This window comes from Hippichthys cyanospilos, chromosome 4 (genome assembly GCF_059441005.1).
Source record: "Hippichthys cyanospilos isolate Australia breed blue-spotted pipefish chromosome 4, RoL_Hcya_1.0, whole genome shotgun sequence".
Taxonomy (NCBI): Eukaryota; Metazoa; Chordata; class Actinopteri; order Syngnathiformes; family Syngnathidae; genus Hippichthys; species Hippichthys cyanospilos.
In genome coordinates this window covers 10,767,037-10,790,285 of record NC_142372.1, presented here as the reverse complement: position 1 = coordinate 10,790,285, position 23,249 = coordinate 10,767,037, and the positions used below count along the sequence as shown (strand labels likewise).

Here is a 23,249-nt window from a genome sequence, read left to right as displayed (position 1 = left end):
TTTCAGTATTTTGTTCCCGCTTAGACAATTATCCCACTACAAACACTCACTGGTCAAGCCATTCTATATTTGCACAAGCAAGTGAATGCACTCACTTTACAAAACCATGCTTTTGTGGGGAGCGCTTCATCTGGGTTAATCCGTAATATCGTTGACTCAACCAATTAATTTCGTCAGTGAAGCGCTGCATGAACGTACCCTCTGCCAAGCCTAAGCTTCTCATCAGCAACATTGTCCAAAGTGCTTCAAAAGGGAGATCCCCATCCTTGAACATATTTACCAACACAATTCAAGACTGCAACCATCTACAAGGATGCATCAAAATCTGCACAAAGCCTGCCTTGCTGAGGGACGGCATGCATTGAATTATAAGGGGGTGCAGACAGCCGTCATAATTCAATAGCTGGCGATTTTTAGGACGTTGATGCATTGTAGAAAACACTTAGGCTGATTTATAGGAGGCCGTTAACAGCAAGTGAGTCTGGATCCACATCACACACGGGCGCTGTTTGTCCGCGGGCCGCCACACTGCCTTCTGAAGGTTTGGTCAAAGTCAATGAGCAAACTGTAATTAGCTTCACACAACTCTTTAGTTAAGTTTGTGTTTGAAGACATGTTAAGATGGCCAAAATTACTTATTCGGGAATGCTCTCAAAAACTTGAAGATGCAAACAAACCAAAAGTTGCAAGTGAACAACAATGCTGCAGGTCATTTACATTCCCCTGCAGCTACTTAGGCCACCGTTTTAATTGATTTCTGCATCGCTATGGCAACACAAACATCATTGCATCTTTTCTTTGTTACAGCATGTCAATGCATTTAGTGAAATGTGCCTGTGCGTGTTCATAATGTTTTCTGCACATTAAACGAGGGAATAAGCTCATTTTTCAATTAAGAAGGAAGAAATCAATAATGGCACGAATGAAAAAAAAAGATTCAATGTAGATTTCGGAACATAAACAGGGTGTCTTCAGCAATTTACTCTTCAGTGGCCATTTAATACCTCCTAAAGGTCTTGGATCAACATCTTTATCTTAGGTACTGGTTTCTATGCTTCTAAATGCATTTTTCTCAAAACGAGGAACAACATTTCAGTTCAACATTTAAAGTGCTAGCTGGAACCTTGTCAATTTATGAGCTTGCACCATGTATTATATACCATTTGAAAGGGAATTTTGTGTAGAATTGGAATGTACCCATATATCAATTTTCATTTTCGCTGATTTAAGCCTGTTTTATGTGAAAGTGCATCACATACCTATATACACAGAAGTGTTCCTGAGTTAATTTTGGCAAAGAACTTTTCTATGTCTTGCTACATTAGCATCTGTTGCTATCGTTAGCTGCAGTTGTAGTCAAGGTTGGGTGCTTTGCATTTATGTGGTAGGCTAAACTTTAACTTCTGTACTAAGGAAGAGCCTTCTTACAAAGACTGCATATCACGCAACCATTTTCAAAGATGTTGTTGGGGCAATTTATAAAGTTAAAATGATAATTTAACCTGCATTGCACTGACAACTCTCCCATGCTCTTCCACTTTTACGTCTTCCTTCTGTTCCTGAATTTGCTCTCCCACTCACAACAAGATCCTATCAGGCTATGTCAAACACAAAGAGCCAATTAGTGTCCACTTGGGTGTTATTGACCTTTGTTTTCCAACCCTCAACAACAAAAGGACAAGACGCTCGATGCATGAAAATGGTTCTACTCAGCATACCGAAAACAGGTTAGAGATTGAAAATGTAATTTACGTGATTAAAAAAGATAAAACTTTGACTTCGACCGTAAATAACAGATCACAATGAAGCTCACACCCCTAATCTTAATTTTGATTACTTTTTGTCTTATGTTTATATTTAGTGAAGTTGTAATTCTATCCATCAGTGGCGCTAAACATTTCCTCAACTTTATTTTCTTTAATGAAATATTGCAATCTGTGCCACACATACATTTTGATCAAATGCAGGCTTAATCTAAGATTTGAATGCTACGCAGATGGTGATGCTTTGTTTGCGTTGATACTGCACTGCATGCTCTAACCCCAATTATAAACGTGCTGTTACAAAAATACAGCTGACAGCGCCAATCAAAGCAAGAAAGTTTTTTTTCCACATAGTCCTGTATTTTCCTAATTAACAATGCTTTAATTTACATCACTTTTGAAATAATTACTATCAATGCACTACAAATATACCTGGATGCTGATCACTGCAGCTTTTAGCCATATTGTTATTGTGTGAGTTGGCTCAATCTGTTTGCCAAGTGGATTTATGGAAGTTCTAATCTATGTGAATCATCCATCCATCCATCCATCCATCGCAATGCACAAATAGACACAGTTCCACTTTCACACCTATAGAAAATTTTAATCTTCAGTGAACTATAATGCATGTGTGTGGTATGTGGGAGGAAGCTGGCATACCCGAGAAAACGCGTGCAAGCATATAGTATGTCAAACATACAGTACAAACTCCTCACAGAAAGGCTAAAATTTCCAATTCCCAAATTTCCCAGTTATAATGTTAGCATTATCACTAGACATTACATTTGAATTCATAACAGTTCACTATATTGTGCAAAGCATACACTGTGAGGCAGGCAAACGGCGTCTTAAAGGTCCTTGTGGATGTGTGTGTGCTTGTGTAAGCCGTTTATAACGTGTCATTGACCTTGATTCTGCATTGGACTACAGTCAATCGTCTCCACATAAACACAACCCGCTGTCACTCTCCATCATGATATCATATTATTTGATCACTGGCGATCCTACTTGAAATTTATAACATTTTCACACTCTCTTTTCACTATTTCCATTTCTATTCCCTGCTCATCCTTTTATCATGGCTTCACACTACCGCCTTCTGCCTGCATGCATCCTTGTGTGAGTGTTGGGTGAGTATAGGTGCAGGAGACCGTCTGCATCTCTTCTGCATGATTTCACTGATCTCAGACCTGCTGGGGAAATATGGCTTCATGTATGCATATCATCCAGCGCATGAAAGCGAGGAGATGAAGGGAGTTAAATGAGTATTGGAGGGGAAACTGAGAGCTTTGCCTTCCTTGGTCACCCGACTGGAACTGATTGTATTGTGCGCGTGCATACACACACATTCATACACACACGTTCATTCTGTTTTCCTAATAAATTTGAGCTTTTGTTCTATTTTATTTTTTCTTTGTGATGAGAAGAAGGGAGAGCATTCATATTAGCATGATGAATGCCTTCCACCATAACCATTGACGGTTTCAGGCATGTGAGAAGTGCATGGCCGCACGGGGTGGGACAGCAACATCCCTTGCTCAAAATATTTGCTGCCTGATACGATTTTCTTTTGTGTAAAGGCATGACCTGATGAACATTGTGAGATTCATTTTGTTGTCTTCACGTTTAAAGGAAACCAAACCCATCAACAGTAAAACGTTATTATTTTCTCTACAAGTAATTTGGTAACGAAATTATTTCTCATGAATAATTAAGAGTTTTAAAAACACATTTTTCCACTTGCTATTGAATGAAAATGACATCACATGTGCTCAAGGCTTTGATAATGGCCAATCACAGCTGCAAATGTCACATGACCAAACCCAAAAAAACAGCTGAGCCGTGATTGGTCGTTACATGAGCCTTGAACAAATAGTCATTTACATCCCAAAGCAAGCGAAAATAAAATACATTTAAAACGTATTGAATGGACATGAAACATAATGTAAACAAACTAACCACAAACAAAATATTTTACTGGTGAAAATCGCTACATAAGCTTAGTTTCCCTTTAAAGGAATTAAAATGACATCACATGTGCTCAAGGCTGCGGTAATGACCAATCACATCCCAGTTTGTGAACATCACATGACCAAACCCAGAAAAAAGATGAGCTGTGTTGTTACCTGAGCCTTGAGCACATAGCCATCTGTAGTGAATAGGATGAAGAAAATACGTTTTTAAAGGTATTAATCATACAAAGAGAAGAAAACCAATAATTAGATGCTAAACACAAACTTTTTACTACTGAAATAAGCTAAATAGGTATACGATCCCTTTAACTGTACAGGTAATGTTTTGGTAACATTTTTGACAAAGTATAAATAAATTAAAAGTTAATATTAAAACTTTAAAATGGAACTATCAGTCTATTATGACGTTAAGTTATGATGCTTATTGTGATGCTGTACAAAGGTACTGTATTTAGATGCCACAGTAGTCTCATTGAATGAATTGGATTCTGCTTACTTGACCTAATGATTTATGTATATTCTTCATCTATTAACATAACAACACCGTTCAAGCTTACTCAACACAGGTCCCGTGAGTTTCCACGTGAAGTCAGTGGAGAACATCATATATTGCGGTCCATTGCACCCTGTTAAAGGCCGCTGGTCAATATGTGTGAGCGTACTGTGGGTTGGTTTTGATTGACAGCCCGTGTACTCGAACTACTGAGCGAACCTCCAGCGAGCACGCATGCAGAAAACGATTGAGGGCGAAACACGACTGACTTGACATCTTCCATCAAATCTCAGTATCCCTTTGTGCCAAGTCTGCATGGGCACACACAAGCACACACGCAAAAACACTCAGTAGCACATAGACTGATTGTCACCCAACCACGAGTCACCGAGGTCAATGTTCCGTCCACTGTTCCGGCCTCACAGCATTTTTTTTCTGTCGCTCCCTCACGTCCTGCTCGCGCCGTGTTTGTCCGCCCTTGTCGGAGGAAATGAATCAGGCGCTCACATCGACTATCTGGTGCCGAGACTGATGGAGTCGCTCTCGGAATACTGATGAACTCCAAGAGGTCTGGTCAGACAAGGGAAAGGAAGGAACAGGCAGCGCCCACATGGGCAACAAGACGTTGCTCAGTAAGAGAGCAACCGCTGTGCTAATATGTGTAATAAGGCCGATAATCGTGTTTTAAACCCAGTTTGGCGTCATCCTAGGAAAATAAAATTGCCCTCGTATTATTGCTTTTCTTCAAATTGAGCTGGAGCTTGTCTGCCAACAAAACAACAAAATACTGAGCTAATTATGCTATTTAGAGCAATAGAAAGCAGGCCAATCTATAAAGTTGCCACTCTTTGTAAAGTTAAGTGTCTGAACAGGATTAGAGTGGGTAGGACTAATCTAGAAGCACATATGAGATAGCATTCACAGAAATGAAGTGTTTGAGAACAGCGAACACTAAAATGCTCCCTACTCCCGGAACGACCCCCCTACTACACCCCAAACCAGCTCTCATGCTCCTTTTTCAACGAGGGAGCTTGGCTGCTGCCCAATCGCTCTAATTTGGTACAATAAGGCCCATGCCCACTTTATTGCTTCTTCAGTGAGAGAGCGAGAGCGAGAAAGAGTGAAAGAGAGAGAGAGGGGGGGAGGGGAGCATGGTAAAAGCATGGAAAGAAATCAAATGAGATTAAATGTTCCTTTTTCCACACTGATTTGGAATACATTGACTAATTATGAATTCCCTCCTTCTAACCAGGAAAGATTAGTGCACCAGCTGGTATTTATTGGCATATTAATTACAGTAGTTAAATCACAAAGACAGTATGGACTAATTGTCATTGTATTATTAATTTAGGTTTGAATTTTACGTCAGAGAATGCTCAATTGTTTTATGTCTATAATAGATTTCCCTAAGGGATTATACTGTGGTGTGGGATATTAAAAGTGATTTTTGTTTCTGCACAGAAAACAATTGGAGCCGACAGAAGTAAACATTAAACCTATTAAAAAATGTGGCTGAAGCACAGAATCAATGAAACACAACGATAGCCAATTAAGTGCAAGTCCATACGCTGTACGTGCAAGTCCATACGCTCAAACATATTTACCATTCAAAAATTAGTCCACATTGGCAGCTCCCTCTTCCGTAGTTATCAGAGGGGGAAAACCAGTGAAAGATTGACAACTGCGGGTATAATTGACTGTTGGGGTAATAGTGGTTTGCATAGCAGACATATAGCGGGTGTGGGGTCAGTTCCGAATCAATGTCCCATTCACAACCACGCAGTGATTGAGTGGTCTGCCTTTTGCGCTTACTCCGCTGGGATAGACTTGAGACTCTGCAGCGACTGTGAACAGGATGAGTGGTATCAAAACTGGAGTGCTCAAATACTGATAAATCTAATGTGGACTGATATACCGTTTGTTTTATTCGTCATATCTAGCTCATCCACCGACAGTTTATTGAGCCTGCAGTGAAAAGTCAAGAAATGCATTCATGAATATCTCGGGCATCTCTGCTATAACACTCAGTCGGTGCGAGATGCCGGATGAGTGCTTGTGTGTCATGCCAGTCAGGATTAAGCGTGTTTGGACGCATGCCTGCTTGTATGTCAATGTTTAAAACTTCGTTTTTTCTCGGTTTTTCTGAGTAACAGGATTCTTTTTATCCCAATGTACATCTCGCGTGTGTGTTTGTGTGTACCTGTGGTTTGTTGACACAGGCAGCTCTCTGGTTGAGAGGCTACATTTTACCATCAGATGAAATGCGGCCTTGTGCGCATGTACGCATAGAAGGTGTATTGATTGAGTGAGAAACTGTATGAGGTCTTATTAATAGATGCCCGCTTGTGTGTGTGCATGTGTGTGGGTGTCAAACAGTGCATTACATTGACAGTTTCCTGTACCAAAAGGCCACCGAGACTCAGCTCAACTACATAAACATTGGCAGGTCGGAAACTACGTTTAAATCTGTCAGGCTTGCCTTTGGAGGTGTAAAATAACGTGAAAATTGGGATGTTGGAATTTCGGCTCAAGTCAATGGTTTGTTGATTAAATTTGGCTCGTGATTGGCTGGTGTCTAAAAAAATAGACTGATGGATAGGACTGAGGGCAGCACGGCAGAAGAATGGTCAGTCCGCCTTACAGTTCAGACGCCCGAGTTCAATTCCAGCTTGCTCTGGCCTTACTGTGTGGAGTTTGCATGTTCTCCCCGTGCCTGCGTGGGTTCTCTCTGGGTATTCCAGCTTCCTCCCACATTCCAAATACTCATTATTAACTCATTATTTATTATCTGCTAAGCTCATACATACAAAATGTTGGATGTACATTGAAGATGTAATAGTGATCTTAAAGTCACTTACTGATGCTGCTTCAAAAATATTACATGAGTAAACTTGAGAGTGGAGTTGCCTGTTAGCTACTATAAAGTCAATGACGCCCTGCTCTTCTTCCCAAATTTGATCCCAAAGTTGTTATATCGCTTTTTTTTGGTGACAAGTCGAAAGGTCTGTGTGGAATATGGCGGCAAAAACATGGTTCAGATGGAGCTTCAAGGTCGATCAACCTTTTTTTAAGGTGACTTACCCAATTTACCCCCCTCACCCCCCAGCCCTAGTTACTAATCGGTTGGGCAAGCTGAGAAGGTTTTTCATTATCTCCAGTAATATTATCCGTCTGAATGAGAATTCATCACCAGTTTATTTGAGGTTATTTTTTTTCCCCGTTTACCTTGCTTGGCCAGCTGGCTCCATTACACAGAACAAATTCACTCACTACCCGATCGCCTTTCTGCCTGGTTTACCGCTTCATCAGCTGTCTCTTTGATGGATGTGTACAAGTGGAGAGACGAGGCGATCCGAACAGATTATATGCCTATTGACGAGACACTCGTAGAAGTAAATCTCAATACGTCGCTTATTGATCGGACTTCAGTGGAGAGTTCATCACTTTGATTCATTTACTTCCTGCTGAGCCTCCTCGCTGATGATGAAGTACTGACATGTTCCTTCTCAACAGGATATCTCAAGTGTGCTAAACAAGTGATGTCTTTTTATTGTCATTAGGACTTCAGAAAACCGGTTTAAGCACTTGAAATGTTCACTGCACAAATCACTGTGGTATTTAAGTTCTTTTTTAAACCTCTATTGTCAAAATACAGGTGGTATATTTTAAAAACTGTTAGGTGATCAGCCAACGCACATATTATTTTTACCTAAACAGTTTTTGAAGCCTTTTCCTACTAAATTATTGATTAGGAAAACTGTATTTATAAAGATCTATTTCAAGTGCAGCGAGAATGCGTTCATGATACTATTCTGGAAGCTTAATGACAAACATTGTGACACTTTGAATGCTTTCAGTTCCTGTGAGTATGCCCCAGTGCACAGCCCAATTTGTACTCAAGAGAATTTTGCAGGAAATTGAAATCATTATCATAAGTTCTGTGCACTACTGCATATCTCTGCAGTGTTGTTTTCCAAGAAATTGTTTTTCATCTTTTAGTACTAAAATTGAAATAAATCCACATCCCAAAATATTATATCTAACTGTAATACAAATACAGTACCATACATATATCAAAATAATAATAATGACTGTATATGCGAGCATACAGATTAAATCGGTTTATTTTGCTCCATGCAGAAGTACTCACAATGGCCTTTATATTTGTTCAGAAGAAAAATATTTAAATCAGAGGCTGATGTTTTTGTTTGCTTAAATCTTTAATTATATCCCGTTAGCAAACAACTGCTAATTAGTTCTTTTTCAAATCAGTATGCCTTGATAAGCTGTAAAAATCTAATTATGCTGCATTTGTTTTCATTTATAAGTGTTTTGTCTCAACCTCAAAAGAGCATTTTTTTTTAAATACTTTACACAAAGAATGTTATGCTTAGGCAATTATTTTTGCATACAAATGATTAATCATTTAAGACATTTGACGAAATTAAAAAAAATACACTATGCCTCCATTTTGCATACTTCCTACCTTGTTCAAGGTACCAAGGTACTGGAGTCAATTCCAGCTGAATGGCATTCACATAGTTACTGAGTGGATCTGAACCCACGCTGATGTGTGCAAGTCAGGCGAAAGAACCTTTCATCAGCAATCACAATGAGGCTTTCATCTATTGAAATTGAAAAAGTAAATAAGAATTGAATCTTTGCTATATTATTCACCAGCCTTGTGTTTTTTTTTTCTTCCTCCCCTAGGACCCGTCCTTCCCCCTCCTCCTCCACGATAAGCTGCAAGTCCCCAACAGTTCCCGGCGGGCATGGAACGAGCGCGACAGTCGCTGTGACGTGTGCGCCACTCACCTCACTCAGCTCAAACAGGAAGCGGTCCGCCTGGTACTCACCCTAGACCAGTGGGATTTGTCTCCTTCCTCGTCCCCTACTTCCTTCTTTGGGCGCTACGCATCCCAGGGAGCATCCGGATCCAGAGAATGGCCCCCCTCGTTTCTCCCCTCCTCTTCCTCGGCGACTGTTTCCATCCTCACTCGCCCCTCATCGCCCTCACCTTCCCCGAGTCCTGGCCAGACCCCGACACCGAGTCCCAGCCACGCGCCGTCCGCCCCGGGTCACGGGAGTCCCTCTGCTGGACAAACGGCCTCCTGCGTGCCCATGAACCAACAAGTGCACAGATTGGGCTCCAAACCCAGCTCGCTGGGGCTCGGAGGCGGGATGGAAAGACGGAACGGGTCGCCCGTTTCTGGAAAAACAGCCGCAGCGCAACAGCAAAGTGTGAGTGCAGTAAACAGTCCCGGGAATAGCAGTACAAACAGCAGTAACAACACAGCAGGTCATCAGAACAAGAACAAAACTAATGGAGGAGTTACGCTCTATCCGTACCAGGTAGGCTATCTCGGGAGGTACCCTGATTCTTCAAATATTGGCCAGTGGCCCTGATTTACTCAAACTCAGGGAAGACAAGACTTGCTGTTTGAGAGGGGATGCATTTTAACTCTAAAAAGACTATATGAGGTCCCAGTCTATACAGCCAAAATGAAAAGTAAAAATTACCCATGGAAGACAATAAAATATTTAGAATAAATCCAAGTGTGGATTTTACTCTGCTGAGACGAAATATATCAGGGGTGTCCAAACCATGACCCAGGGGCCGTTAGCGGCACAATACCTATTTTTAAGAGGCCCGCGGCATATGCTAAAAATGGAACTCGAGGTGAAAGATTACATGTTTACAGCAGTTTCTATCTACTGAATTGTGGCATTCAAGCAAGCATGCGCTACAATTATCCTCCCCCTTCCCCGCGTACACACATTAAAAAATCAGTACACATTGTTGACCATTTTGCATAGTAATTATATCTTATATATCAAACCTTGAAATGAATGTTTGTTGGGTTTATTTTTTCAATTGAAAGTGAATAAAATCAAAATCATTCAGTTAGACTGAAAAAAAAAATCTATTTTCTTTTTGGGCCATACCGTAGGTGCATTTTCTGGGGATCTCTGACCACGCTGAAATATTTTGAAATCAAATTTTTCGCCTTATAGAAAACCGTTCAGGTCACACTTACAACATACAAACAATATGCAAGTTGTTGATTTTGTCGGGACTGATTAATAAGGATCACTTTAAAAACTTGATTGTAAGATTTTTCAGTATGCAGCCCTGGTAATGAAAGGTTTGGACACCCCTGAAATACACTCTTGTTAAGAGTAAAATGCCCTCTAGAAATCTACTTTGTAGACACTGATATATGTTGATTGGCTTAATTTTTACTTGTATTATATGAGAATCATCTATTTTTGCTTCCCAGTTATTAAAGGAGTGCAAATTGGATGGGGAATAAATTGTTCCCCACTTAACTTTCGTAACAGGCTGTTATTTTTCCCAGGAGGTGTTTATTTGCTCAAGTGGTTGGCAAGCCGTATTTTAGAGTGGAGGCTGCTAATTAAGAAAATTGGATGGTATCAAGTACACCATTCATCCCATTCAAGGGGAAGTCCAGAACAAAAAAAATCTTCGTAATAATATATTTTATGCGGCCCCACAAGTCTCAACACAGTATATGATTATTGATTAATATTGTGTTTCTGGAATATGAATTAAGCAGCAAAATCACCTATTTTTTATCCATCGTAGAGGGCACTGACACTGCTGTCGACTGAAAATGAGGTAATGATGGCTCACCTTTTTCTGAGTTTGGTCATGGGACTGTGATGTCATCTTCAGTTGACACAAACACCATTTTAATCAGAATAGACAGGTGGAGGCACATAGAACAAATTACAAGATTTATTTTTTATTTTTTTAAAAAGTACTTGGCTTTCACTTTCACTCATCCGCTCTATTCAAATATATTTTTTTATTTATTTTGTCGTTGTTGTTGTTGGGCTTGAGGAGGGTCTAAATGAAGTAGTGAATGAGTTGATAACAAAGAAGATATGGAGGCAGACCACCAGATAACATCCACACCTTCACTGACTGAAAAGTGTACCCAACATTACATTATCATTACCAAAACGTGCTTGTTAAGTTGAATGAAGCTGCTAAAATTAGTGGTATTCAATTTGCGGCCAGGGGGCCATTTGCGGCCTGCCCTCCACTTTTGTGAGGCTTATAGATAGACTAAATAAAAATTTAGATATGGCATGCATTGCTAATTAAAGAAAAAGTGGGGGTAGTCAATGTTATAGGGTGTTGTTGTTGAATGATACAAACAATGGATAATTTCTTGATTGACTGATAGGCTTTGCTGTGTTTGATGAATTAAAGTTAAAACCAAAGACCTCAAAGGGAAAATGTTTGGCCATTCCTGCTCTAAATGATCCATATTTGTCTATACATGACCAATCCAGCTCGTTCCCTGCAATTGTCTCAAAGTTAGTTGAGATAAGCCCCAATTTACCTGAGACAATGAAATGCACAGGCAATAGAACATGAATGGAAGGATTAGCACCATCATTATTGGTTCTTAGGATTTCAGACAATGGGCACCGTGGGGAGATTATCTGCACTTAAAAGTACAACAAGCATGTAAAGAAGAGTGACATCTAATGTGTTTGCATTTGGGATTCATTACTTAATAGAGTACGCTCTAATTAACTGACAACAGGCTTGTCAATTTTAAATCCTTTTATCTGTTGCCTCTGCACTTCTATTAACTGTTAATACATTGTTATGCCTTTAAAAAGATAATACCTCTCAGTTTTGACTGACACCATCAGACAAGTATTCATGTTTGTGGATGTAGGTTGTAGTGGTGCAGAACTGTGTTTCATCATACCGAGAACTAAACAAAACACACATGATGCTTCTGCCTCGCCAAATTCAACCTGAAATCCATGTCTGTGGAACACAAACGTTTTTGTCACCAAGACCACCAGAGACTGTTCTAAATGTAATCCGAGAGACTTCTCAAGATGCCAAAATGGTTTAGGGGAGGCAGGAAGAGAGTGAACAAGAATAAGCAAGGGAATTAGAGGAAGAACGCCTGCAGTGATGAGCAGTCCAGAGGTGTATGCGAGGGACTCCAGGGGAGATCCTGAGGTGTGTGTGTGGGCATGCAAACGTGTTCTACAGATGTAATAATTCATACAGTGATAATTAGAACTCTAGGGACTATATGTCACACGCCCCCAGTAACCCGCTCATTTTACACTCATGCACACTCTCTCTCACACATTTACTTGTACGTACGTACATGCACACACACACATACACATACACACATTTATTACTGCACTTATTTCCTATGTCTATTTATCTTGCCTTCCTCAAATGCTATCTGCTTCTTATTAATTAAATTCCTGCCACTGCTTTCCATAGCTCTCCAATTGATATTCAGTACAGTATTTGAATGAGATTATGTTAAAAAAATTATAAAAAAAATTGTGAATTTTAGCTATCGTGGCTTGTTTGAGACTTATAGTAAGTTCAAACCAGAATATGAGCAGAACTATCATGCAAAAAGTCACAAATAAGCAAATATGCCTTATTACTTCTCACAAATATACTAATTATGATAATACAATGAAAGGATACAAGTAAGAAGTGCGCAATTTACATTTTTTTCCTTTTTTTCCTTCTGTCATCGTCGGTCTGTCATATACACTACAACTTAAATCTACAAGTAGAATCTACGTAATAAAAATGAAGTATACTAATAATTTTATAATATATAATATAAATAAATAAATATACTAATACTAAATAGATAAAACTTGCTTTTTGCATTTCCCGGCCAAGAGCCAATCAGAGTGATCCTCTCTGTTGTTTTGCACTCATTGGTTACTTGAATGACAATTTTTTTGATAGATATTATATGTATAGCAAGTAATTTCTGTATGTAAATCATATTTAAACAGCAAAATAACACAAAAAAATCTCTTAACACTTAATTCTAAACATTACTTTTTGCTCTCAGTCTGCATAATAATCCTGCTGGCAACATTGTTGTACAGTCCGCAGTTTGGTTAATGAAACAATGACTCAGGGAGGCAGCACAGACAATGACGTCCTCAGTAATGGAAGCAGTACAATGACTGCGAATGACAACAAAATGAGAAGGGATGAAAAGTTTCCCCATTCATCTTCTTATTTCTTCATTCTCTTCACTTAGTTTTTTCAAAAATTAATTACTTGTTGGAAAGTGCAGTGATTACAATCACATTGACCTTAAAAGCAATTCTACGAAGTAATGCTACAAGAATAACTTATGATCATTTAGATGAATGCCAAGATATTCAAATCTTTGGAGCCTCTCTGGTGCCAGGATATGAAGGGTCCTTTGGTAATAAATTAGTAATTTGTGAGGTCCGGGTACTTAATTTATGAAACAGAGTAATATGTTGAGAGATCCGTTAAGTGAGTTGAGGGAACATATTAGTAAACCAAGTACTGTACATATTAGTGTATTTATGGAACAGATTAGCTAAACTAAATAATTTATTAGTGAATTAAGGGAACAGATTGGTAAAGTGAGGGAAGCAGTTAGTAGACTGTGGGTACATTTTAGTTAACAAACTGAAAAGATTAGTACATAAACCAAGAGGAGACATTGATTAATTTAAATTTAAATGAAAGAACTGATTTGTGAATTATGGGAACAGAGTGAAAGTGAGTAAAAAAATAGTAAACTGTGGGCACTTATTAGTTAATTGAGGGATTATTAAAATAAGGGAACATATTAGTAAACCAAGGGTGTAGCTTAGCAAATTATTTTAATTTTTCATATATAATGTAATATAGTCATCGGGTAATATTGCTGGAAATATAGTCTAAAAGGTTCTATTTTGATAAATGAGCAAATAAGTTGGATTTTGTCAAATTACAAGCTTTTTAAGTCAACAAAATGGTATCTCTTTCTATGTTGACTGTCTTGTAATAATTGGACGTGCCTACTTTATGATTTGCTCGATTATGGAATGTAGTCTACTCAGGGAAGTGAACAGAATAAGAATTTCTTTGTACATTATTATTATGCATATGACAATAAAACTCTTGAGTCTTAAATCAGAAATTTTTGGTTGAAAAAACTTTACATTGCCTTATATTAGCATAACACCATGCGCCACAGCAAACTACAACCACAATACCCAAACATTTTGTGAAATAATTTTCTCTCTGATATGAATTGACATGTCTAGTCTAGTTTTCACGACACTACTGCATTCAATGTGGTGCATGTCTTCGTTGGAGTTTTTGTCTCTTGTGGGAGGTGTGCAATGTCAGTGTTTCTGCAGTAAATTTTGACAGTAATGGCGGTTTGGCAGAAGTGGAGAAATAGAGCAGCATCATAAATCACCCGTGTTTAGACTCACACCCCTGAGAGGTGGGAAGCAAAAGGGGGAGGAGCTGCCAACGGTAATGATCGAAAGGCGCTTTGTCAAGTGGAATATGGGGAGCGCTCACAACAAAGTCAAGTGGAGAGATGCTGAGGGAGACATGTTCATGAAGGCAAGAAAAGAGACATATTCTTCATAGAGTTTACATGGAGTCCCTTGGGTTCATGTTGAATACATTTCACCATTTTGTTGACATGTAACTCACGATGGAAATCATAGTAGCGTTCCAATTGTTGGCTAAGAGGCCGATGATGCTAAAGTGACCCAAGTTTGCCAACAGGCTAAACTAGCAACCTTTCACGCCCCTCTTCGTCTTACTTCCCACATAGTTAGCTTCCACTGTCTTTTCTTGCACGCTTGAATAAGATCTCGTCGCCTCAGTAGACATCTTTTAAGATTGGCGACCCTGTCCTCTTTCCCTCATATCGAGTACGGTATTTTGCATACTCCTCCATCCTCTTTTCTCACATCACTGAAATTTCTCCAATGCACTGTCCCACTTACTTTGTCAGTGCATCTCCTTCGCCGAGTCTCTGCTTCTACTCAGCTGCAATAAAGCCGTGAGACTAGTTTGCACGTAGCCAGGTTGTCTGGTCCCCTGATAGTAGCACAGCAGACCACACACATGCACATGCATTAGTCTTCATCCTAAATTTCAGGCCGGATTTTTTTGGTTTGACAGCGTGGCCGGCTTTTGGAAATAAGTGAGAGAATGCAATAAATCTAAGAGAGACAGATGGGGAAGGTGAATGTTTTCCTAATGGAGGTTAGCCCATAGTGAAGACGAATGAGCGCATTTTTACGCCGCTTTTTTTTCTTGATACTTTTATAGAGGGAAGAACAGAACCGAGGAAGAGGAGGGGTTGATAGAAAAAACATGCTTTTTTCTGGTTTTGACCTCAAATGTTCCTTGGAACATTGTCACACTCATTACTTCCCAACTCTGACTCACAACCTACATAATTTCATAATTTTTTCTTAATTAATTTTACTGTATTTAGCTGTATGGATCCATTTTAAAAGTATCACTGTCAGGTTATATTTGATAACGTCAAAGAATAATCCATCTATCCATTCATTCATTTTCTATAGCTGCTTCTCCTCACTAGGGTTGCTGGCTTGCTGGAGCCTATCCCGGCAGTAGGCAAAGAATGATCAATTGAACAATATCTATACTGTTGTGATTTTAGTTTTGCAAAAATATAGTTGTAACCAATTATATTCTAAAAAACTGCAACATTATGCAAAGTTTGAACATTAACACTGTTCTTAAATATATGAGACGAAAGACTAGGCTGTAATAATAACTGAATTAAAAGATATTGGAGTTTAAGTTAACTTAAAATTGCACCTGAATAAAATTTGGAAGGAAAAAAAGCAGTTCTTAAAAAATGTATCGCACAGTTATTGTATTGTACTAAAACGTTAAATACAACCGAACTGCACTTTAATTGCATACCATCAGACAGGGCCCACACACTAATGGCACAAGTCCCACACTGAGAATTATCATTCTAGATTTTTTACACTTCATGTGGGTGTTTATGTCAATATAAAAATGTGAAAATGCTACATATTTTCATATACTTCATATGCTACATTCATGAATGACATTTCCAGCTAAATTCACTCTAACACAACATTTAGCCAGGTTCAGGCATTTAGAGATTGAAGTATTTTTAGTATTCAAATATCTGACAGAAAATTTGAATAAAATATTGAGCAATCGTTTTTTTCTGAATAAATACAATTTGTTGGGGGTCTACTACATTTGTTTTTTAAAAAGTGGTCACCATAGCTTTAATAATGCAGCACCGGAGAGCTCAGCAAGCAACTGGAAATGGGCATCGATGCACAGAGGAGCGCGGTATAAACTATAGAGGCGTCTCATTTACGAGCGGTGATTTATCAAGACAGCAAGCTGCATGCTTGGACCCTGTGAACCTTTTTGTAATAAATGCACATACACACTCACAGATTTACAGGTGTGCATGCAAAGCTACCTGTCCACATGCATAATACATGTAAATGCTTGCAGGCAAAACAGTATTTCATTAGACGAATGGAAGGACAATAATCAATAATCCATAAGAACGGGAGCACTATAATCAATAATCCAGATCTATTCTTCCAATGTAACGCGCGTACACACACACACACACATAAGATTATCTTCATAGTGTGGTATGGAGTACAGCGGAGCCTTGAAATATGATTGTAATTATTTTTCAAATCGCCTTTTTTCATTCCTTGGTGTTTCAGTACTCCCCCAAAATATTTTTTCTAATGTGTTTTTTTAAATAAGAAAAAGAGCACCCTGTGATGCTGTGCTTTATAAAAACATACAGTATGGCCAATATAAAGCATATAAAGAATTCCGCCAGATTTTAAGTAACAGCATGTCAAATTTTGTGTCATCTATTGGCGAACAAAGAGAATGCAACAAACATAGAGTGCTTTTGGAAATATTCACCAGCCTACAACCACTACTGTACACTACACGCCAAATGTTCTTATGTTGCGCAAAGATAGTGGCAAAACAATATCAGCCTTTTCTTAGGCATGATCTATGTAATGTGATTACCTATTACTAGACCTGCAATTATTTAAAAAAAAAGACGTTGATGTGACGATGTTATTTTTTTGTATACTGAAATTTATAGTGTGTTTTTAGAATGAATATTTTTTTAGTTCACCACTAAATGGTGCTAAAGTATACAAAGTGCTCCTTTAAATGGACTGTGTATAGAGAATGTTCCTAGGCCAACTGAAAGTTGTATAATCAGAAAAAAGTCACAAATGAACAATGTCACAACTGACTGTGAGTTGTAGTGTGAAGGATTTCCCGGTACGAAACACTTGTAACTTTGTGGTTTTTCCATTTAATTATGACGTATAAATACACAATTAAATGTGATTCCGATCGCAACGATCTTTACTTATATTTAATTTCTGTTGTCTCTGAATTAGATCTCCCAAATGGTGTCGGAGGCGTCCAGAGAAGCTTTGACCGAGGCTGCCCTGAACCGCTACAACACACATTCCCCTTCACACGCCAATTTAAGCCCACACACAAACTCACCATCACACGCTGCGGCGACCACCACGTCACAGACCACCGGGTCTTCTGCAGCATCATTTTTTGCCAGGTAAGATGCATTCAGTTTGGCAGGTGGTTTTTGGTAGACATGTGAAATATATCATACACTTAAGTCAAGTTGAAGTAAATTCAGTTTGGAAAGCAATTGTTTCTACAAACATAAATTAGACTTTCACAAGGATAAACAAAGTTAGTTAAGACAATTTCTTGTAGATTAATTTACCTTAATACATATGACTTTGCATTAAACTTTTATGTATTATAATTTAAGTGATTTTGTTCGGCAATATGCCTGTTGGCACAATTATTCATATTTGTGTTGAGATGACAAACAGTTAAGAAAACGGATGATTCATTTATGTATATATTTATGGATGGAAATCAGAAGTCACTTAGTATCTGAATATTTATATTGACGAATTGACAACTACCGGAAAACAATTACAAAAATTAGTTTCTAATTATTTTTGATAATCTATGAACCATTGTTGAGAAATGTTGAGAATTTAAATCTCTCGACGGTAAATGCTCTTGGATGTCATGTTATATCGGTAAAAACATTTGCTTTTACTTTGGAAAAAAACAATCAACATTTCGTAGATTTTCAGAGATTTTACGTACATACCAGCAACCAAATAATACAAATTTTATAAAAAAGTCATATTTTTAAAGAACGGGGTGGAAATTAAAACCAGGTCATTGATATGTCAACAAAATAATTGACAGATTGACGGATGATCAAAATGTTTGTTACAGCCATAATATCGGTAATAATATAATACTGCTATAAATATAGTAAGATCACTTGTGTTTTTTTTTTGTAGTTCTTGGTCTCCTCTTTGTATATATCGCTGCTATTTACCTCCAGTGTTACTTTCTTAATCCTCAAAGTGTCACGAGAAGCTTGTAAATTCAAGCGGAACTCACACAAACACACAATCATGCTGTCTTTTTCGCTTTCCTTCCGTCACCTTTGAACTGGGAGGCAAGCAGGCCATTTTACACAAACACGCACGGTCAGACACATCTGGTTGACATTCCAACCGTGCACAAGCAGCTGTCTTTGGGCTCACTTACAAGCATCAGAAAAAGGACAACATCTAGTTAGTTTCACGCAGCAGGTGTCAAGTGTTTTGCTGTGTTTTTGCTTTCTCTTTGTTGTTGTTTAATTGGATTGTGTATCTTGTGACAGTTTCTCTTCAAGATGCCAAAAGGGACAAAGTGGTTCCTTTGTTCCAAATGTCACCTTCACACAGACATCCCATTTGCTTCTCACAACAGACACCTGTGCACATGTGTGTCACAAAAGCTAATTGTGAACACAATACAGAAACACAAAACCTGTTTAGGCAGTCCTTTTTGCTGGTTTTGTGCACGTGTTTATGGCAGATGCAGCCATGCAGTGCTACTAAATCCCACGGCTGCCGTGCAGACACCCTTATTAGATGCACACACACACACGCACACATGTGTGTGAATCTGTACGTCCATTTTCTGGCTCCATACTATTGTCTCACCTTCATCCATTTCTGTTTTTCTATTTCTTAGTCACTCTCTGAATTCTCCCGACTCCACCGTGACCTCCTCCATCCTACATGTACATGCCGCCACTAATGCGTGTATGACTAATATCTTTCATTAGTGCCATTGGCTCTGTGAATATGTCACTCTCTCACTGCGGTGCCACTCGGTCATTTCCCTCCCGTGCTGCAATGGCCCTCTGGGGACATGGGGTAAAAAGATGGAGACATGCTGTACATGCTCGGTGCGTGTGTGTGTGCATGTGTGTGCCTTTAGTTTTTGCTGCATGGTGGGAATCAAATCCTGGGTTTTATTCTTATTGTGGAGGAACACTTGCTCTTGTGCGGACCATTTTGGTGGACCCCACAAGTTCCAACCTCGTTAGGAGGGTCAATACTTGCTTTTAGAACACGGGTTTCAATTGAGGTTTGGTTGATCTTAGGGTAAGGGTTAGGGTTAGACAATCTGCTGTGATGGTTAGGGGCTAGGAAATGCATTGTCAATGGCATGTCCCCATTATAACAGAAAAAAAAACCTGTGTGTGTGTATGTGTGTGTCTTTATACTCGGGGAGGGGATTTTCTATCAGTGTAGGAATTTTTTACTGCATGCTCCGGCGATTGCCTCTTCGGGGATTTGTATGGTCGGTGTGCCTGCATAGCCGGAGGTACTAGAGTAAATGAATTGGTCCCAAGTGACTTGGGAAATTGGAAAGGTGTTGATATTTTGGGAGGGGTATGGCTAATAGTGAGGGGAAAGCTGTCATTCATGCTTCTTAATGCCTTTTTGAAAATTGGTAGTCAATTTAGCCATGAATTACCTTGATTAAGACAGAAAATGTACAAATGGCTTTTAGTTACACAACATTATGATTTTCGGATGAAAATCCCCAAACATGCTTTATGCACACCTGCGTAATATAAAAGGATCGAAAGCTGCATTATAAAAACAAAAGAAAAAAAAACACACATACTGTATAGTATAGTAGAACATCAACTTTTGATTGACTTCAAAAGGTTTAAAATATCATGGGTTTAATATTATTGCTGTAGGCAGTGGCATTTATCAATTCATAACACTTAGTGGAAAAAATGGAACACTTTTAGATAGTTGTTAAAAAAAAAACTGAGCAAGAACTATACAGAGCCATGCTATTCAGTTTGATATTATTTTCATTGTTCAGAAAGCTTTTTACATATCTCTTGCAATGTGCTCACATACCCCAAGTTGGGAATCACTGCATTGGAGGACCTCATTCCATAAAAAGAGAAATATAAGACACATATGTAACTGGACCATTTATGGCCAGATGCTTTTTGTTCCAGATAGTTTGTAGATAATTTTTTGGGGAAATATCTAATCTTGAGTCACTCAATCTTTGTTTCATATGAAAGTATGGTATGCAAATTGAGATGACCCTGCAAACTGAAAAAGTTGGTAGCTCCAGTGTTACCAACGCAAAATTAGTTAGCGTAGAGCCCGAATATAACTACCTTGCTCAGTATGGAAATATACTTGTGTGTGCTCATTTGCACGACGCCAGCATTTTGCACATCAAGTAAATCAGTCTTGTTTGGGGTTGTGGTTGTCAAGTACTCCCCGAAACTGCCAAACCTGTCCGCGCTGCTGAAAAAAAAAAATGTAGAAGAAACATTGACCTCATCGGCCTCATACTATTTCCTTTACTCTTTTTGTGTGATTCATGAGTCTACAGTCACATTAGTTTGCATGGAAAAACGGCTCAATTTTCCCATCCTTTTTTATTTTATTTTTTTAGAATCTACTTGCAATTTCAACAGCGTGACATTTATTATTTTTGAAGACGGGTGGTACTGAAGGTGCAAGAGTCGCTGAGGGGTGAAAAGCCAAGAGCGCCGCAAGAGGATAAAGAATAATTGGGGAGGGAGGATTAAAATTCAGGGGCAGATCTGGTGGTTGATTGCGACGGGAGAGGGATTGAAGCAGAGAAGGGAAGGATGGAGACGAGTGGAGGAATGAACAAAGGGAATAGAGGACAACGGGTTCTATATGAAAAGGAAGGTGGCTGGCTGACGGAGGAGGCGCTGATGGATGGGGGAGGCAGTCGATGGATGGAAAACAAGGGCCCTTCATTTTAGAGTTAGATTGCAATAGATCCACTCAGCCAAATCTCAGGCCACTTGCCATTAAAAGCTGCCAATTAGATGTGTAGGTGTGTGTGTACACCAGACAGAACACACATACATGCTCACTCATCGCATGTGTTATGACTATTTGTCAAACTGATGGATTTGACAAGCAGATTATAGTCAGTGATGCCTCAACGTGAGAAGGATTCTACAGTTCTGTGACTGCATGTCCATCATCTGGTTTACAGCTGCAACATTCAACGGTGTAACAATATACAACATCAGATTGTAGGTTTTAAATCAGCGAGAAAATCTGACAAGTATCAACGTGTATTTGTTTTATATTATACAGAGTCTCTAAAGGGATGTCTATTGATACAGATATTGTATGTACAGTCAGTGTTTTAACCCTTGTGGCATTATGTTGCAAATTATGGAAATTCCTTTCATTTTTTTTAAGATATCATAAAAGAATCAATAGGCAGAAAACACTAGGGAGCTGAAATTTCCAGCAGATGATTAAAACATATCAAATTTCAAAATGCAACAATTCTGAAATTTCTATGTGATTGCAGCTGGAAGTACGAGATTTTGTGTACAAAAATAATAATCGTCCAAATTTTGGACCATATAGAACCATTCTAATTCCAAGTTTTGAGAAGCATTTGAATAGGATTTATTACGCTTTTCCTACGATTTTTGCAACATTCCACTGAGCGGCGGTCAAACTATGTCAGCAAACAGAAAAATTTTTGTTGACTTGTTTCACCTCAAGGCAGTTGGTGGCAGTAGAGTCCAGTTAATGGCTATGTCATAAAATGTCATCATCACGTCAAAGACTACAAAGACAGATGCCACTGAACAATTTGAGTAGTGAAGGAAAAAAAAAACATTCATAAATAACTAATTTTTACGCCTTTAAAAGCGTTTTTAAATACAATGTGTATAGTTTGCGAAGGGTGTGCACAGGAGTTAAGTAAGAAAAAATAAGTGACAGTACTCGCCTTATTCAACTGTTTCTAGCTAAATAGACAGTGTGTAACAAATGGATGGATGGTTGGACATAAGGTTGAAGTTAGACGCTTCTGCGGCTTTTGATTTGTGGGGGAACTGCATTTTTTTGAGGGTGCCATACCCAGTCTTGCCTCTATGTATAGCCAACCCTGGAAAGCACACTAGAAAATACCTCAATATACTGTACTGTGCTGCATTTCATTAATTTCGATTGGAAACTGCCTTCAAAAGGTTCTTTTTGTGTCCAAAATGACTAAACGTTCATGAAGAAATTAATGTTTCAAATGGCCAACATTCAATTTGCAATCCCCATTGCTCACTTCATTGCTCCTCTAGTACTGTCTGTCCCTGCATTATTTCCGCACGATAGCCGCATGGCCACCTACTCTACTTTGCGCTCATCTCGGTAACCCGCTGCATTTAATTGAAAGCCAATGGTGTGAGATATAGCTCTTTGACCGAGTGTGCGCAAGGGCAAGAGGTCCTCTTTCAAACTCTACCCGCACATTAATATATCTGAAGAATAACTAACGGGAAGATTGCAACAGCCTCGGATCACATTTACTCTATAATAATGTGAATACTGTATTCAGCTTTGTAAATGAATCACCACTAATTCTTCAATTACTTATTCTGTTTTTCCATCAACAGTTTCAATCTTCATTCTAAACTGGGTTTGAAAATTGTAATTGGGTTTAGTTAATACCATACATAAGTTAACACTAGAGCTGGGTTGAGACACAAATCCCATGGGACGAGATGTCTCATGAGATTGAGTCCACATGAATGAGTTTTTTGTAATGTTCGTCACATAAAATAGTCAAATATAAGTTTTCCAGTTTTGATCATTTTTAATTCTGTCTTTTAGTGCACGCTGCAAGAAAATTAAAGATCTAGCATGCAAATGTAAACATAAAAGGAGTCAGGCTCATTTTTTTAACTGTAGCTCAGTAGACTAGTTTAATGA

At 38.7% G+C, this 23,249-nt stretch overlaps 2 protein-coding genes across 6 annotated transcripts in view; one reads left to right on the top strand and one right to left on the bottom strand.

The window, feature by feature from the left end:
• Positions 1-23,249, bottom strand: part of smyd3 (SET and MYND domain containing 3) — a 125,820-nt gene that overhangs the window by 18,908 nt on the left and 83,663 nt on the right. For 4 of the 5 annotated variants that reach the window (XR_015865497.1, XR_015865495.1, XR_015865498.1 and 1 more), the window contains one exon: positions 9,086-9,438. The gene's annotated coding sequence lies outside the window, so the exon portion shown is untranslated. Of the gene's footprint in view, positions 1-9,085; positions 9,439-20,702; positions 20,787-23,249 lie in introns of those variants that run through there. The other variant, XR_015865499.1, reaches the window with a different exon arrangement.
• Positions 1-23,249, top strand: part of kif26ba (kinesin family member 26Ba) — a 75,822-nt gene that overhangs the window by 16,378 nt on the left and 36,195 nt on the right. Inside the window, exons 3-4 of the mRNA XM_088414012.1 lie at positions 8,940-9,581; positions 17,511-17,689. Of these exons, the coding sequence (XP_088270138.1) occupies positions 8,940-9,581; positions 17,511-17,689 (821 nt within the window). The remainder of the gene's footprint in view (positions 1-8,939; positions 9,582-17,510; positions 17,690-23,249) is intronic.